Here is an 18477-nt window from a genome sequence, read left to right as displayed (position 1 = left end):
GTGAGATATATGCCCAAAGCAGAACGGACTTAATATGTGTTATTGTTGTAGACCTCTATTCCTGTGCTCAGTATTATACAAAACAGAGAGGAAAACACCATGCGTAAAAACCTGTTCCTATTGAAGTCAATAGCAAAATTCCTGTTGAATTCAGTTGGAACAGAATTTTACATATTTGCCTGAGAAGTTTACCATGCAATGATAAAAAAAAGAAGTGAAACTTAATTACAAATGTGTTTTAGGGGAGGAAGAGGCTATTTGCATCCAAGTATGAAAAGTCCTTAGCTGAAATCCTGGCTCCATTGAATTCAATGGCAAAATTCCCATTGACTTCAGGGGGTCAGGATATCATCCCTGGAAATTTAGACTGATGATATGACCAGTAACAATTTAGCCATCCTAACTTTTATTTCAAAATGAGATTCATATGATTAGCTTCTTTAAGATTAGGGATTTAAGAAGTCAGTAGCATTAGAATTTAGAGCACAAAAGCCAAACTCCAGCAGAACTGCTGTTTTTCATTCTTTTAAAAGCCTGTTAGTTATCCTCATACAAAATAAATATTTTCAGAACTATGTAACTGACTTGTCCTTGTGCTCCACCCTTTTTGGACTTCCTATTGTTCTCTTCTTGCAGTGGACACTAGACAATAAAATAAACCAGGAACCCAAGTGTTTTTTCTTAAATATTTTTCTTGTGGTTTTCAGCCCAAACACAAATAGAAAAAAGTGAGTAATTGCAGCCTAGGTTTCAAAAATACAGATCAGAATAAGTCTATTTCTAATACCATGCTGCAGTGCATTTTGTGATTGTGAAGGCCAAACTTGTTTGTAGTGTTTTGTTCCACTTACTTCAGCTCATCTTCCTCAATGAAGCCACTCCTATCAAGGGCAAGGATTCCAAAGATTTTGGCCAGCTGTTCTTGGACTTGGAGTTCAGACCCACTTTGATGACAAAGGTTTTGTAACCGAAGGAATCTGCATCTGAGGGAGGTCAGCAAGAAGTGATGGAGAAGAGAAGTTAGAGATTAGGAACCTGAAAAGACACCCTAATTTTTTCCATTTGTTATATTCACCAAACTGCAAAGAGGCTGTTTTGCTCCTCAGCACAATGAAGCTCCTCAATAACTCATTGACTTTTTTAGTCTATTTCAGATGAGCTGAACATTTCAATCATTGATCTCTCTTAAGCTTAGGGAGAAAAGCGAATGACTCTGGACTCATTCCTGCAGAGATTTACATGTTCAAGTAGTGAAGTCACTCATATAAGTAATTTTCACTGAACTGAGTGGGTGAAATCCTGACCCAACAGATGTCAATGGGAGTTTTATCACTAACTTCACTGAGCCCAGGATTTCCTCCCTTGTGACTATTTTTCTGATTAAAGTGACTCACATGCATAAGTGTTGGGGGAATTAGGCCCTAGGCCGAGCACAGGTTAAAACTCACATGTATTCTACCTCCTTGCCTTATTGGGGGGAGAATACAAGTAGAAATGTAGTTTGTAAAACAAATGTGGAGAGAGAACCTTGTCATGGACACTAGAGATGATAAAGCATGTTAGGGTATTTCAGGCTATCCGGTTGCCTTTTCTGTTTCTACTGGAACTGAGTGATTGGATGGCAGGGAAATGGGAATTTGAAAGGCAAAGAGAAAAGGCAGGAGGCTTTTAAAAGGCAGGCATTACTGTGCCAGCTCTGTAGGCCAGCAGCGATTTCAACATCATTCAGGAGACCAGCGAGGGCCATGTCAAAGTTACAGGGAAGAGGAAAACAAAATAAAGTGGTGCTAATACAAACAAACTGTGATGATGGGCAAGTACTATTTTCAAGTACAGGCTGTTGGAGAGCTTAGTGTGAGATAAGACTGCAGCTCCAGCAATGGCCTGCGGAGCCACTGAATGTTGATCTTGGCGTATTGGTCTCTGCCACTACCAGATGGGGACATGTCCTTAGATCTGCAGGAGGCAGCAGCAACACAGGCCACAGTCTTGCCTAGGGGAGGTGTTCCCCTGAAGCACTGAATGTGGTTCTTTCCTTTAGCAAGTCCTTTCATTTGGCCACGTGTTTTTCATCATAGGTTGTAGTGGATTCTCTCCAGTTGATCCTTCAGGTTGATGATGCCAGCACAAAGCCAAGCACCCTGTAAAAACTACAGCTTTTGAGGTTCAGTTTGAGAAACACAGTTATATCCAAGTAGGTTTTTTTGACTGGGTCAGTGTGAGGCCTGGGGAAAAAACCCCACCACCACCAACAAAAACTCAAACCCAAAAACAACAGGCAAAAAACTCAATGCACCCTGCTGATGGATTTTTCCCAAGCTGAGAGGAGAAGGAGGCAGAAAAATAATAGTGCTCTTGGCTTGATTTTTTGCTTGGCAGAGACCTTGACATACAGGCTTTAGTTTAGACCTGTAAGACCTTTCACAGAAGTAGTAGAACCATGTCAGGACTCAGATGTCAGAGGGGATGAGATACTATAGCTGCTAGCTAATCAGATTGATATTTATATCATAGAGGATTGTACATGGTGTTTTAGACAATATTATAAGGTTTAGAGCCATACAAGGTAAACCCACTCTGGTCACTTGTACCTAATTTTAGCAAAGTAAGTGATTTTTTTGAACTATGGATGAAAAAGGTTTCAACAACGTGATATTGCTTAGGCTACAGTTACTGATAGATATGTCTGCACCGCTAGACTTTGAAGTCTTAAGGCCTGATCCTGCTAACTTTATGTATGTAATGGTTCTCCTGTTAGCAGTCCTATTGACTTAAGTGAGACTGCTCACGCGAGTAAAGTTTGTGTGTAAAGTATATATAGCATCTTTCCTTCTAAAGAATCCCAAAATGCTTTTTAACAAGCTAGATACAGAGTTCCGTTAATCTGTTACTGAAACATGTCATTTTGATTGTAAGTTCTTCAGGGGGAAGAGACTTTGCCTTTTCATTTCTGTAAAGGCCAGTGCAAATTCATTGCATCATATACACTTTAAATAATAATAACAATAATAAATGCAGCCACTTCTGGAGGTGGTGTGTGTCAGTTGTTTAATGTCGCACAGGAATATACAGCAGTTTAAGAAAGGGAATGAAAATAATTTGATGTTTGGGAAGAGTCGGTAAAATAAAGACTGACACTTATCTGTTATCCCATGAAGTTGCCCCCTCAACCTCTTTCTAAAATAGCATGAGTCAAAGACGGAGACAGAAACTTCACCTTACATTTATCAGCTTGTGTTAGTTACCTCTGCAGTGCTGTTGACATTTTAAAAAGGAGCTAATTGTATAATTCTAAAACCATGTTATGTGGCAAATTAAGTGTAGGGGCAAGGTTGTGGAAGATTGGCGAGGAGCTAAGTGGTGGACTGAGTACAGGACTGGATGTAAGCGGAGGATGCAGGCAGTTTCAATGAACTTTGTCCGACAGACCCTGCCAAAAGATATTGTAGCATAGCTCAGCATATTTTTGCCTGTAAACAAATTAGTTTATGTAATAAGCATAAATCATACATATAATGTAACCAGCTGTGACCTCAATTAACCCCGAGATAAGTGCGGAGAATATAGTGCCTCAGAGGACTCCCCCCACGGCGGAGTCCTGCCTGGTCAGCTGTCCCGAACGGCTAGAGTCCCTTGCAGCCCCTCGCTCGTCCTAGGGGCTCCTCGCGCAGTTTGGAGCGTAAGTCCTTCCTTCAATAAAGTGTAGTTTACTATTCTTAGGCCTGAGTGTCCTCCTTTCTCTGGTATCTCCCCCCCGCCCTTGCGGGCACACTAAGCATCCTGGAAACAAAGATTTGGGGGCTCTGTAGTATCAGTTTAATACTGAATGTGTCCTTTCTCAGGCATCTTGTCCTGAACTGGCAGGAGGGATGAATTTGAAGAATAATCAGTCTTCCCTGTCTCTAACTTCCATAATCCTAGTCTTGTCCTAGCAGCTCCTGTTAACTGTAATTGGAATTACACATGTGCTCAGGGAAGAGCTGGGGTAATGGCAGGAGTTGGTTATCATTCAAGAAGGAACTTACTGTACCACTCCTGCCTGGAATTCACACTACACAAGAACTGTGAGTGCCCCTAGATCTGGCATCTGAGTTCTAGTCCAGCAATTCTCAACCAGGGGTCCAGGGCCCCCTGGGGCACTGTGAGCAGGTTTCGGGGGGTCCACCAAGCAGGATTGGCATTAGACTTGCTGGAGCTCAGGGTGGAAAGTTGAAGCTCCACCATGTGAGGCAAAAGCCTGGGGCCCCAAGTCTCGCCAACAGGGGCTGAAGCCGAAGCTGGAGCAACTTAGCTTTGGGGGCCCCCCTGTGGTATGGGGCCCCGGGCAATTGCCCTGCTTCCTACCCCCTAAAGCCTACCCTGGCTTTTAATCTACTGGATATGCAGAAGAACAGTTGTTGTGGCACGGATGGGCCATGAAATTTTTATAGCGTATTGAAGGGACCTCAGGAAGAAAAAGGTTGAGAACTGTCAACACTTGAACCTTTGTTGTTATTTAGGGATTGTTATTGAAACAAAAAGTCAAATGTGATGTAAGTCTGCAAAGTTTTGTTGACTCCCACTGGCTTTGTTTCTTTTTTAAAAAAGAAGCATTTACCAATAAAGCTTGTAAAGTCATGTTTTGATGAGACAAGGTTAGTGACTAACTCCAGTTGCCCTGTAGGTGGCACCAGAGGCAGTCAAGTCCAGCTGTCCCACAAACTCTCTGGAGAACATTTAGCCTAAATAAGAGATGGAAGAACTTGGGAACTGCATTTCTAAAATATGCCAAAAGTGTCTAGAAAAAATAAGATGAGAGTAAACAAAATAAAACCAATTTGTATGATTTGGGCAGTACATACAGGGTTTAATTTGTGCCAGGGTTTGCCAGGGCTGGGCCCTGGCACCTCTAGGCTTGGCAGTTCATAGCCTCAGCACCTCTGGGTTTGCCATGTCAGTTATGAAAGTAAAAAAAATTGCTTGAGCCCCGCCACCTCTTTCATTACAAATTAAGCCCTAAGTACATAGGGGATGCATAATTTTCAAATTGTAACAATTCAGCATTGAGAATACAAAGTGGACTAGAGGATTTAGATTGAAAAGAAAAAAGTCCCCTTAAGTTTACAAAATGACCAGCCAGACTCCTTTCTTCAAGATACTGAAGATGCTCTAGGAGGTGTACAGGTCCGTCCAAGGGAGATCACTGGAAGCAGGAGGTTGATTTGTTTTAGAAGCCCATTAGTTAGTTAACCAGCAGTTCTAGTGCCTCCTGGGAGGTCTTCAGAGGGCTTCTATCTGATTAAACAGTGTTCTCCCTTCAGAAGGCAGACATTCCTACTTCCTGAATCTGGTCTGGGTTCCCCCATGGATGCTGCCAGGGTTGTCACAACCAGCCTGAAAGGCCATGTGAACAGCAATACCTTCAGACTGCTAATAGGAGTAACTGTCTAAGGGCATCTACTAGGCTCCCAAGTGGTAATGTAACTGTCATGGTATGTGGATTATCTCCACTGGGCCTTGATACAGTCCCTCTGTACCTACAGCAGCTCCTCCTTTTCCTGCTACCCATGGTGTGGTACACCGGGAGAAGAAAATCCTGAGCTGTGGAGCAGCCATTTCCCATTGACTATCTCAGTCAGTGTACTCAGTGGAAGTGATGTACAAATAGGCTACTAGTCACCCTAAATTGTTGTTATGCAATCTCTGTGTGCTTGCAAGTAAAATAATTTGGAATTAGAAATACAGAGGGTTTTATAAAATTTGAAACATTAAATTAGTCCCAATTCTATAGGTTCTGCTTATTAAAATGTTTAACATATGTAAACAAGCATGAAAACAGTTCTGTAAGGTCTGTCTCCATTCAAAGAATTAATATTCAAACAAGATGTATCTATTTCAGTAGCTCATTTCAGGAAATAAATCCAACCCTCTGATCCTTCTGTCCCCTCTGTTTGTATGTCGAGATCCAGGCTTCTGTGGTGCTGCTACATCAAAACTTTTTTACATGGGCAGGCTGCTGATGCAAAGAAGAAACTACCACTCTGGGTGTGAATGTGGATTGAATTTTCTCAGATACTCTTTCTATTTCTCTTCTCTTCTTCTCCTCAGCTCAACACTTTAGCATTATTTCCCCTCTCTTCTTATTAGAGATGAGTCCCATGCAAAACGCCACCAAATGTTATGGGTATTGGAGATCCAAACCTGGATCTGACTTTTCAAACGCCCCCTGGCTGAGATTTTCCGAGGAGCCTGAGGGAGTTGGACATCCAACTCCTACTGAATTTCAAGGGGGCTTGGACCCCTAACTCCCTTACACTTCTTTGAAAAGCCTGGCCCCCAAATTGTGGATTGAGAGGAAGGATAGTTCAGTGGACATTAGCTGGAGACCAGGGTTCAAATCCCTTCTCCATCACAGACTTCCTGTATGAGCTTGGGCAAGTCACGTAATCTCTCTGCGCTGCAGTTCCCCATCTGTAAACTAGGGATAATAGCACTTCCCTACTTCCCAGAGGTGTTGTGAGGGATTACAGATTAAAGTGCTCAGATAGTATGGTAACAGGGGCCATATAAGTACGTAGGGGTATGTCTATACTCGAACCGGAGGTGTAATTTCCAGCTCAAGGAGACATACCTGTGATAGCTCTGATTGATTCAGTGCAGTAAAAATGGAATGTAGCCCCAGTTGCATGAGCAGTGGGAGGGGCTAGCTGCCTCGAATATGATGCTGGTCCAAGACGCTAGGGACGTACTCAGGGTAGCTAGCCCTCTCACCGCTGGAGCTCCGCTTTATTTTTAGAGTGCTAGCTCAGTCAGAGCTAGTGTAAGTATGTCTCCTCAAACTGGAATTCACATCTCCAGATTGAAGTATAGATGTGCCTTAAGACAGCTAGATCCTGTACTTTGCGGTGTCTGAAATCCAGATCTGTCATCTGTATCTTGCAGCCCACTTTTGCTTCTTATTTGGTAAAATATAAAGACCATGGTTTTACATCCTTTATCATGGGGCCCACAGAAAGGTGTCTTAGGCAGTGGTATGGCCTGATTCCAAAGGCTGAGAACAGGCTATCAGTGTGTTATGGAGTGTGTGGATTGATCCTTTCCGGTTTTGTGACAGATAAACAATTAAAAATACACTGAGAAAAGGCACTGCTAAAAATGTATCTAAGTAGAGGATGGTGCTATGTATTTAATGCATATTCTTTTCAATAACGTTTACTTCTCTGTTCCTCACAAATGAATAAACATAGGACCTGAACCCTCAGTATTTACTCAGGGAAAATTCCCATTGAGTTGGAGACACCAGGTCCTTCTTCTTTTCTCCCCAATTGTCCTTTCGGCAGCAGTCTACAGTCCAATGAGCCCTGACTGAGGAAGGCTTGCAGGACTGGGGTACTGTTTTATATTTCAGAAGGAATAAATTTTATAAGGGAAATATTGGGTATGTTATTTAAGAAGATAAACATTTTTTTGGATGCTGGTGAGTGGGACAGCTGGTCTAGCAGATAAAACAGGTCTTTTCTCAGGCACAGTTCTTTTAAGTCCCTGGACCAGATTAATCTCTACACTGGTGCAGTAATTGGTGCTGAGACAGAGAGGAGGTGGCTTCCACTTCACCTCTGCAGGAGTTGTGGGGCTGGTGCAGTGCCCCAGAACAGGTTAGGGCAGCCCTAACTTGTGCTTTCGATGGAATAGCTACTATCAACCACCTCAATGGAGAAGAAAAGCAAGAACACAGATCTGCTCTGGTTACTCTACCTTAATGTACAATTCTACCCCAACACTGAACTACCCTGGAACTGCATAAGGATAGAATCACATAGAAAGAGTTCTTCTTGTGCTACAGCCCAACTGTCTAACAACTGTGGGGAGCTCTGTCTCCTCTGGATTTCCTCTCCCTCTGCTCATAGTTTTCTGGATTCCCTCTGAGGGCTTAGCCCTACTTAGTTTCCCTACCTCATGCACCTCTGTGAGTTGTGAGCAGGAGTTTAATCTTCACTGGTTGTCAGGCACAGCCTCTGCAACCTGTTACAATTTGAGAAAATCTCATTGTAAGGACTTCTGTGGAAGTCATACTTCCAGCATTGAAAAGGGCTCAGGAAGCAGTTCAGAGGGGAAGGTCCTCTGCTTAGATGCCCTGCCATCAATGTGATTTCCCCAGAGATCTTGGGTCACCGCAATTTGGAGAGCGCTGCCTCCTGCGCCCATTAAGGAAATTAGAGTCTGTCACGGGCTGAACTGAAACTCACTGAAAGAGGCCGTTTAAGACTATTTTACTTTATCTTTTATTCATTTCCGTTGTGATATGGAAGAAGATATGATCCCTCCCTTCAGATCTTGCAGTTAAAAAGCTTTTTAATGTAGCAATAAGCTATTAGTACATACATTGAGTGTACTGCAAGGCATGAAACCTAAGGCTCAGTTATATTTGCCTCTAATTTCTATTCATTTGGTTGCTGCTGGTACTTACCCAGGTCTCTCTAGTGCCCAAATTGATAGGTACTTGGGAATATGAAATCTGAGTGCAGCATTGTCAGTTGTCAATGCATCTGCCAATCAGTAATTGTCTATCCATGTATTTCAGTGAAATGATTCTTTTCTATCAATAGGTAGATAGGTAACAGACATCATGACCTGCATTATTAACATAACTCTGAGAATACCGATCCCAGTGCCAGTCAGTAGAGAATAAAGCACTAATTTTGCGTAGATCCTGCATGCACAGTGTCTATGGCTTCTTGGTGTTTTGTTTTGATTTCTCACTGATAAAGTGGTGGCATGGCCACTTAACATTTTTTAAATGTTTAAAATCTGCCACATTGTCAGAAATGACAGTATAACTGCAGCAGATTTTCTCTTGAAAACAATTACATTGGCAGGAATTTTGACATGGAGTAGAAGCATATAAACGAGTGGCCTGATTCACAGAGGTGCTGCACACCCTATTGCCACTGAATTCAGTGAGAGCTGTTGTTGCTCAGGACCCCTGAAATTGAGGTTAGCTCAAGGCTTAAACCTGCATTTCTTGCGTACCCACTGGGAGATCTGGCAGGCAAGGAATGCATTAGCAGGCCCTTGATCTGTGTATGCTGGTGATATATGTCTATTATGCTTATGAAAAACGGACATTAACTTGTACTGATTAACAGTAATGCCAGTTTTGTGTCTATGGACTACTACAGATATGGATATGCACTTTATCTTTGTCTTCCATAGATAGGTGAATGAATAAAGGTAGAAGGAGTCTATGTAGTCTCTTCAATATTTGCAATATTGCCATCTAACATTAACAATTAACACTAGCAATTAACACTAGCAATAATTTAAACCAAGATTTAACATCAAAGCAACTGGGGATAGAATTAGGATTTATATTCAGGATAACTTTGTGTTATGCTCGACTGCCAATTCATCAGCAAGACAGATTGCAAGGATTCCTCTTCTGCAGTCAGTCTTAACATCTGCCAAAAAGCTCAGTTACATGCCTGGGTGTAAGTGAGCTATGCTATGCATTACATGATTTGCTTGCAATTTATGGAGATGCCTGCACCAAAAATTACATAAAAGTTCCAACATGCTCTGTTTCTGCAGTTTTTCAAAACAGCTGCCAAAAATAGGTGATAGTTATCATCCGATTTCAGCAAGGAATATTAAAACCGCAGTGTACTTTTGGTCTAGAACCAAGTCATGGGAAAATAAGTAACTAAATGTTGGTGGGGAAATTTTTAACCCACCCCTCTGAAAATATAAAAATGCTCCTCTTCCTGTATTTAACTATAACACTTTATCAATGGACTAAGTAAATAATTGAGACTTAGCAACATCCCAGTACATGTGCTGTAAGACATTTATCAAAGGAATGAGTAGCTTCAGTCATTTTCAGACATAAGCTAAACTGCTAATATTAAGGATATACAATTAAAGATACTAATATTAATGTACATCAGTCAGTGTTCATTATGATAAATGAAGGAATTGGGTAATAACCACTCTATATTTGTGTATCACTGGTGATATTTTTACCATTTGGCATTGGATAACAGACTTGAGGAATGATGCTGAGCACTTTTTCATCTGTAGCAAGCACAGCATTTTTACAAGGCAGGAAATGGTTAACATAGCTGTTTTACAGCTGGGTGACAGGCACAGAGAGATTAAGTGACATGCTCATGGTTACACAGCAAAGCCTTGATCCTGTGGCCCACCCACATGTAGCTCGTTGCAGGATCATGGCCTTTGATACTGGCAGAGCTGGGATTAATACCTAGCTTTCCTGCTCCCCAATCCTGCTAGAATGCGGCTGCTGCACAGTAGATGTTAATAAAAAGATAAAGGAAAATAATTCCACTTGAGAGAGTTACATTTTAGGCCATTAGCACTTTTTGACAATATAGGCTATAGCCTACCACTTGCTTTTTAAATTAACCAGGAATTTATTCCCTGCTACGAGCCATGTGTCAACTCCTCTTACATTTTTTCTCTAAAAGTCTCACAGCTGGGACTGAAAATAGATTATTTTTAGATACCTTGTTAGCATCCCTTTTCCTCAAGGATCATAGAATTAAGCAGAAACAAAACTCAACCAAATCAGAGCAATTAAGCGCTAAAAGATGTCATATTGTTTAAGATCATCAAAAGTGTGTCTGTGGTGGGTGGACTGGAAAATGGGGCTGGGGAACTGGGAAAGGAAGATATGAGAAGAGAAAATAAAAGACAAGAAGTTTTTTTGCAGAATTTTTTAATAATTGTTTTCCTTCTTCCAGCCACAACTTCAACATTGTGAGTGGTCGAAAAATCACAAAGTGCCTGCTTTTACACTGAAAACAATGCCACATGACCAAAATACATGTACATTGCAAGATCTCTTCACAGTCCCATATGTGGAGTTAACATACAGGCATTTTACTAATGCCATGAGACAATATAAAAATGTACAAATATGTGCTGAATGTGAGGTGCTTGTTGGAGGAGGGAATTGGAAGAGACTGTCCATTGTTGCTTTTGGTCTAATGCTCTTTATGCCTTCACCAGAGCCTGGAATTCTGTTAGAGAAAGAAAATGAGAAAAGCAGGGAATAAAACAAGATGAAAGTGGTTATTAAAGCCTTTGGAAAGAAAACTGTCCAAAAATCCTAAACAAGGGCCCACCATGTTGTCGAAATAAACTACTTGAAGCTACTGCTAAATTGAAACACAGAGGGTGTAGAAAATCTTCACTCCTTAAAACAGATTGTATGCTGAGATGAGGAATGTCTATAAATTCATATTTCTTAGGAAATCCTGAGTTAAAACTGAATTTTATTTAATCCACTGCACCAGGGTTTCCAGCTGGAGTGTGAGCAATAGCCAAAATGAAAGAGGGTGGATTAGGACAGGATTGTCACTTTCAGTATGAATTTTCTTGCTTTTGTAGCTTCCAAATGAGGCTAACATTCCAAGGGAATGTTAGCAGTGACATAGTTTTAGAGTCCGAAATGTTATCGTTAAGGCGCTGCCTGAGATCTGTGTAAGATGATGTCCTATTTGGGGTTTATAAGTAGAAGCTACAAGAGCTGCTGCTGAAGCACATTCCTGCTTCTCCTCCCGAACTCCGGCTAAGATTAGCACGTGTGTCTGTTCGGGTTGTTGCCACCTGTCTTAGTCTGGCCCAATTTTCAGCAACTTTATCTCCAGTACATGATCCATGATGCCCTATTTGCTTCTTTGCGAGTTCAAAAAGAAATTGCCCAGCCAGCCCATATCTTTCCTCTTGGGTTTTTAAGAGTAATTTGGTCTAGTTTCTCATAGAAGTGCTGCCCAGTGAAACTTGCACTGATCAGATTATTGTCTAGCACAAATATCGTCAGACAAACTCTGAATGAGTGCTGGGTGTTTAAATGCATTACAGCATTTGTAGCATCCTTAAAAAAAATGACAATCAATCTTTTTACTGTATTACTGAGTATAGGTCGAGTGTTCACCTGTGGTCTGATGTGCAGAGCACCCACAACTGTAATTAAAGTCCATAGGAGCTGCTGGTCCCTAGCACCTCTGAAAAATCAGGCCCCTAGAGTCGATGAGCCTGATCTTGCCTCCACTGAAAGCAATGGCAAAGCTATCATTTACTTCAGGGGGTGCAGGATCAGGCTCCATCTAGGGCCTAATTCTGCTGCCATGGATAGTGACAATAGGAGTAAATTGATTGAAGCCAATGAAGCTACGCGTTTGTAAAACCTGTTTCAGGTGGAAATTGGGCCCTATTACTCCACTAATTATTAGTGCTGTAAATTTACTTTCAGCCTGAAAATACATATTTGAAGAAACCAAAACTTACTGAAGATCACATTGAAAAACTTACCATCCACTCCAATTTTGCCATCACCATCAGTGTCACCTGCAGCCATGAAAGTCTTGGTCTCAGTAACAGTTAGAGCTCTGGCACTTGAGGAGAAATTCTGCAGGAACAGCCTGAAATAAAACAGAGACATTACTAAGTGTTATGTGTATTAGGGAAGTGCTTAGAGCCCACAGTCAGCATGTGGCCCCATCTTTCTGGGTGCCGTACACAGAGTTCTGTGACACACTGTTCTCTGAGATGGCTTTGGTAGTTCTTTCTCACCTAATTTAACAGCCTAAACCCCACAAATGAATAAGGTCTAATCAACATATGTGGAAATTCCTAAATTTATTTCACAAGCCAATGTTAAGACCATGTTCAGAGACAGCCGAGATGCTCGAGTTTATTTAAAAGCAGCAGAGAACAGGATGCAGAGAACATCCAGAAGCCTACCTTTTCTAACAAGTAACAGTAGCTATGCTATACTTACTTAAGCTCTTCTTCCTCAATGAAGCCGCTCTTGTCCTGGTCAAGGATTGCAAAAATTGTCTTTACCTGGTCAGTAGACTTGCCTTTTAGACCAACTTTGGAGAAGAAAGACTTGTAGTTGAAAGAGTCAGCATCTGGAAGAAACAAAAACCTGTTGTTTAAAACCTTTTCTCTTGAGGCTATTACTGTTGTATGTATTTCTAAAGCACCCATCCCCATAATATCTGTGTGCCAGGCTCAGTGCTCCAATTCAGCTCCTGTTGCTTTTGTTCCCCAGTGCAGCACACTAGACACAGAGGTGAAAGTAAGCCGGTCTGGTCTGGTACGGTGTACCGGCAAGAGCCAGTATGCCGTGCCGGACTGGACCAGCTGCTCCGGCAGTGGGACTTGGGCAGCGCTTTAAAGGGCCTGGAGCTCCCCGCAGTGGCAGGACCCCTGGGCCCTTTAAAGCACCGCCGGAGCCCGGCTGCCGGAGCCAGGCTCAGGAGGGGATTTAAAGGGCCCAGTGCTCCTGCCACTGCGGGGAGCCCCAGGCCCTTTAAAGCACCGCCAGAGCTCTGGCAGTGGGGCTCGGGTGAGGGCTCCCCGCAGTGGCTGGAGCACCGGGCCCTTTAAATCTCCACCTGAGCCCGGCTGCCGGAGCCCCGGGGCTCTGGCAGCCGGGCTCTAGCAGGGATTTAAAATGCCCAGAGCTCTGCGGCGGCTGGATCCCTGGGCCCTTTAATTCACCCCTGAGCTTCAGGTCTCCCAGCTGCCTCTGCAGTTGGGTGATTTAAAGGCCCCATGGCTCCCAGCCAGAGCCCCGGGGCCTTTAAATTGCCTCTTCCGGTTGAGGCCACACCTCTTCCTGTTGAGGCCACGCCCCCAATCAGGACTCTGGCGTACCAGTAAATCCTTTAAGTTACTTTCACCCCTGACTAGACATGATCTAAAAGGAGCTTCCCCTTCTAACGACTGTAGGCCTATGGTTGGATATCCTGTGGCGAGATTCGTGTTTCCTGTTAGAATGGACATTCTGCAAAGCCCCTGAAACTTATTTCAATCTACCGCACAGGCAATTACAGTAAACATATAGAGTATGTGTCTCTGACATAAAGCCTTCAGGCCAAACCCTGAAGCCTTTACTCCAGCTTTACTCAGTCCTTACACAGGCAAAGGCTTCAAGAGAAAATAAATTTCGTCCAGGGTCTTCAACTGTCTCATGGAATATACATAAATGTGGGCCTAATCCTGCAAGGCAGGACCTCAATGAATGAATACTTAAGGACAAATCCTCAAATGGTTTAAAATTGGCATAGTGCAATAGAAATCAGTGGAGCTACACCAAATTTATACCAGCTGAGGATTTGGCCCTTTAACTCCAGTTTGCTGTTGCACATTTAAGGGAATGGTACCCATAAAATAACCTGTTGTAGGTCTTTTTGACTTCAGGCGGCTACCTTATAATGCAGCTACAAAGAGATCTTACAGGGAAGGGATCTACAGAGAAAATGATAGCCATGTCATATTAAGATGTAAAAATAATGTATGTCTCCTCATTGCAGAGGGACCATTCCTTACCCTGGCAGCTGGTAAGAGCAGCTTGAATATCTTTAGCAGAAAGGATGTCAGTCATAGCCATTGCTGAACTGCAAAATAAATGTGAGCTATTTAGTCATTAAAATAGCTTCTCCATCTCTTTCACGCAAAGGCTCTGTTTGAAGTTGCTGGTGTGACAATGTCTGATAAAGGATGCATTATTCATCTAATTGTAAATGGAGCATACAGTAACAGATGTCTGCAGCAGGTGCTTCCACTTGAAGCTGAGGAATGAGTGAGGAATTCCACATGACAGGGTGTAGGGCCGGAGTGAGATATGATGTCTGAGGAGCATGGGAAGAGAGCAAGTCAAAGCTGTCTAGCACCCCAAAAGTGTGTGACTTCTGCGAGGATTTCCCTGGAAGTGGATTATTACTCATTTAAAAGGTATTATATATACAGTCAAAATGTATCTACAGAGTACATAAAACAGAGGGCCATTTTTATCCTTGGTAAAGTTCTTGGAGCTATTTTGCCTAGAATATTTTAAAATCAGATCATGATTATCAGTAAATGGGTTGATATTTTTAAAAACTGAAAACAAATTATAAAATGAAGATTTATTCTAATTTAATTTTAAAGGAATCTAAATGCACAGGAACAAATTCAACCTGTGCCTAGCTCTACTGACGTAAATTGAATTACACCAGAGATGAATTTGGCTTCTTGCATTTATGTTCCTATAGAAGACTAACTCCCATCATAGCTGTCTAGACAACTGTTCTTCTTAAACAAGTTGGGCTGCTTTATCTAGGCACAGAAGTAGAATGAATTGGATTTTTACCCAAATGCCTTCATTTTGGTAAATTGATGTGCTGAGAGTAAACCTTTGAAGTCTGAAGGAGGGAAGCCAGTTTATTCTAAAACATCAGCTTTTAACAAAGATCCACTTCTCCGCACTGAACCAAAGATGACTCCGGAGGCTCTGTCTGACAAAGCTGTGTGTTGATTACCAAAAAGTTGCTGAGGCCCTAAATCCCAGTCTATTCTGTTTGTGGGAATGTAATTTAATATTAATACAGTTGCATTGCTTAAGTATTCTCCATTGAAGATTTCAAATTATATCACAATTATTAATGAGTTAAGATTCACAACATTTCTGTGAGGTAGGTACATATTGCTTATGGATGGGCAACTGATGCACAAAGGAGTGACTTTCTGAGGGTCACAGAGATGTCTGTGGCAGAGCCAGGAACAGAATCCAGATCTCCCAAGTCCCATCCCAGTGCTTTCCCCAAAAAACTATCTTTCCCATATAAAATACTTATGGAAAAATTAAAGATGTTTCCCCTTTTGTTTTCCTTTCTGGGCACATGGATGTGGGGGAAGATGGGGTGGCTAACCAGTTATGACCTATGTGCCCTCTTAATCAGATCTACATAAGTTGGAAACTTGCTCAGGCAATCAGTTGGCTATGTCAATCCAAACTGATTTCTGAGAGAGGAAATAAACAGTTAATCATGTAGCTCTGGCTTGTCCTTGCTTGCAGGTACTTCAGAGGGTGCAAAGAAACAATCGGGCAAATTCCCCACTGGTCTCAACGGGTGCATCTCCAATTAAGTTTCTCCACTGGTGTTTCTTCCGCATATGCTAGCAGTGAATTTATCTCAGTGACTTCTTGTGAATACTTGCTACCATTGCTCTCAGCACTCATTAATAGGGAGTTATGCCAATCACCCACTTCTCACTGCTGATGGTAGAAAAAATGAAGGGGAAAAGTTAAAGGCGGGGGGGAGGGGAAGTTGGAGCATGCCATCATTTCTGAGAGGAGCACCATACTGCCATTTCCCTCCCACTAGTCTGATCACTGATTTCATTCTACTCTAGATTGTAAAGGTATGTCAGACTGCAAGGATTATAAGATTTTGTTTTGCTTTTAATTGCCTAGGTTCTTTCAGTTTATGAAGCGTTTTCTTATTCTTTTTCCAAAAGCAGAGGTTCTAATGGTCTTACCTTTGTGGTCTTCTTGACTGGACAAGGAGGCAATCTAGTTGGAAGGAAAGCACTTGCTGTGTGTCTCCAGCAGAGCTGAGCTTGCTTATATATACTTTAAGTTGTATACCATATACAGATTTTAGATTTCAGCGTCATGAAGGGGGAATGGTGTCGAATGAACTTGCCTAACTAATCATCTTACACTATTTTTATCTCAAGAGAATACATATGATATTTGCAAATGAAATAAGATAAGTGGCAAGATATGTAGAAAGGACTGCGTTGTATTAAATTTCTTCTGATTTAAGCAGAAAATATCAACTTCTTCATATGATCTAGGCCACAAACGAACAATCTAATACATTTGATCCCAGTACTCAGATGAACTGAAGCTGGACCAAATCTTGATGAGATGCATTAGATAGATGCATTAGATAAACATTTTAATGTGATAACTTGTTATATTATTGTAGACAAGGCTTGGGGTAAAGGAAAAAAAGGAAGTTAAAGTTTACTCATGTAAGGAATATTGCCATACTGAAATTTTGGGTAGCATACAGTTTAAGGAGAATAATAGTCATTCTCACAAGGATTTTGGGACTGTTGTCACTTTAAAAACAGTGACTGTAATGCTGCCATAGGTAAAATAATATTATGCCAGTCCATCTGAACAGCAAAAAGCATCTATTTTTGTAATGGTTGAGGAATTTGGTTTGTTCCTAATCAGAACCTGAGAATTCTTTAAAGTTAAGAAGCAGCACCCATGTTTAGCTGTGTTATGTCTGACTGATAGGAATGGCCTGATCTATTTAGCTGTCTCTGAGATGAAAGCCCCTGAGCTTCAGCTTGAGGGATCTTTGCATTTATAATAAAAAAGAGGGGAAATTTTCTGAAGCATCACTGCAGAGGACACTCTGAAAGGGATGTCTTTACAATTTTTAAGCTGTTTTCAGATCTCTTTTAGGTATCTAATCCTCTTAATTTTTTTCCCCATTGCTGTTTTCCAGAGTTGCTCTGTGCTATGGTACACTTTTCAAAAATTTAAATAACTGAGAAACAATTGAATTGTCTGAATTTTCTTTTATGAGATGTAATGTACAAATATGGCAGTGCCTAGGTTTAGCTGATTTATTTCAGAAACTGTTAATTTCTGCTAGAAAAATTACCCTCCATTTTTTTTTCAAATCAGAAAATGGCCCACATTGTGCCAGCAACTGATATGAAATCAGGGGGGAGTCCTGCATAAAAATGGATGGCATAATATTGGCTAATGAAACTAAGTTAAGGAGAAAGGCAAAATCTGCTAAAACTCTGGGATGGCATGAGTATAAATGAGAATTTGAACCACGGGTGTCTATGTCAGCGGATGCTTTCAATTTTTGAAGCAATAGCATCTCATCTTGCTCAGAGCTAATTCCACATATGTTAACCCCTCACCCCCATTCTTCTATTTAAAAATAGCATTGATTCTATTATTTGTTTTAGTGACTGGGTCCCATAACCATTAGTCTGCGCTTAAGTGTGTGAACCACTTGAGGACAGAAATGTGTTTTTGTTTTCCAATGGGTTGTAGCCAGATGATTCCTTTTGTTTGCTGTAATTTTAAGGACAGATCCTGAATCAAATGATTTACAGCCCCAGACAGTTGAACTGTGGTCAGACTCTGGCAAATTTTGGAGCCTGGTTTTCACTGAAGTTGGAGGCAGCAGAGATCCAAAACATGTGCAGTGGCTGGCAGGATGAAATGCACAGAGATCATGTAACACTATTTACAGCCAGCCTCCAACAGACATTTTAGCAGCAAGTGCTACTTTAGAGACTGCAAAACACATCTGTCTGTCTGGCTGATTTTTATTTTTTTTCATCAAAGCCTGTTAATAGCCTTCCATCAGCCACCCAATTTAGCAGGGGGAGGGAAATCTGTGTAGCATTAGGAAACAGCAGGAAGTAAGGAAAGGATGATCCCCTTCAGACAGACAGATTCCTTCTGAGGGACAGTTTAGACCAAGGGACCTGCACCATTTCAATCCTCTTACATCTGGTTGCCTGCTATAGGATTTCTTGTTTAATGCATGAAGAAGCAATGGTATAAATACTGTTCTCTTTCCATTTTAGGCCTCCAGTCTTGATTATGATTTTAACCCTGCTAGTGCCAAAATTATCTTCTCCCCCCAGGTTAAAAGG

General features: G+C 41.6%; 1 protein-coding gene across 2 annotated transcripts in view; it reads right to left on the bottom strand.

Moving 5' to 3' along the window:
* Positions 1-10768: 10768 nt before the first annotated feature.
* LOC140917864 (parvalbumin beta) overlaps positions 10769-18477 on the bottom strand; it is a 41877-nt gene continuing 34168 nt past the window's right edge. Inside the window, exons 1-5 of one of the 2 annotated variants that reach the window (XM_073361392.1) lie at positions 16312-16364; positions 14341-14408; positions 12782-12914; positions 12313-12422; positions 10769-11018 (exon numbers count right to left, since the gene is read on the bottom strand). In XM_073361392.1, coding sequence (XP_073217493.1) covers positions 10993-11018; positions 12313-12422; positions 12782-12914; positions 14341-14401 — 330 coding nt within the window. In that variant the 5' untranslated portion in view covers positions 14402-14408; positions 16312-16364 and the 3' untranslated portion in view covers positions 10769-10992. Of the gene's footprint in view, positions 11019-12312; positions 12423-12781; positions 12915-14340; positions 14409-16311; positions 16365-18477 lie in introns of those variants that run through there. The other variant, XM_073361393.1, reaches the window with a different exon arrangement.

The sequence above is a fragment of the Lepidochelys kempii genome, chromosome 10 (genome assembly GCF_965140285.1).
Source record: "Lepidochelys kempii isolate rLepKem1 chromosome 10, rLepKem1.hap1, whole genome shotgun sequence".
NCBI lineage: Eukaryota > Metazoa > Chordata > Testudines > Cheloniidae > Lepidochelys > Lepidochelys kempii.
Note: the sequence above shows the minus strand (reverse complement) of the source record. Positions and strands in the feature narration are given on the sequence as shown.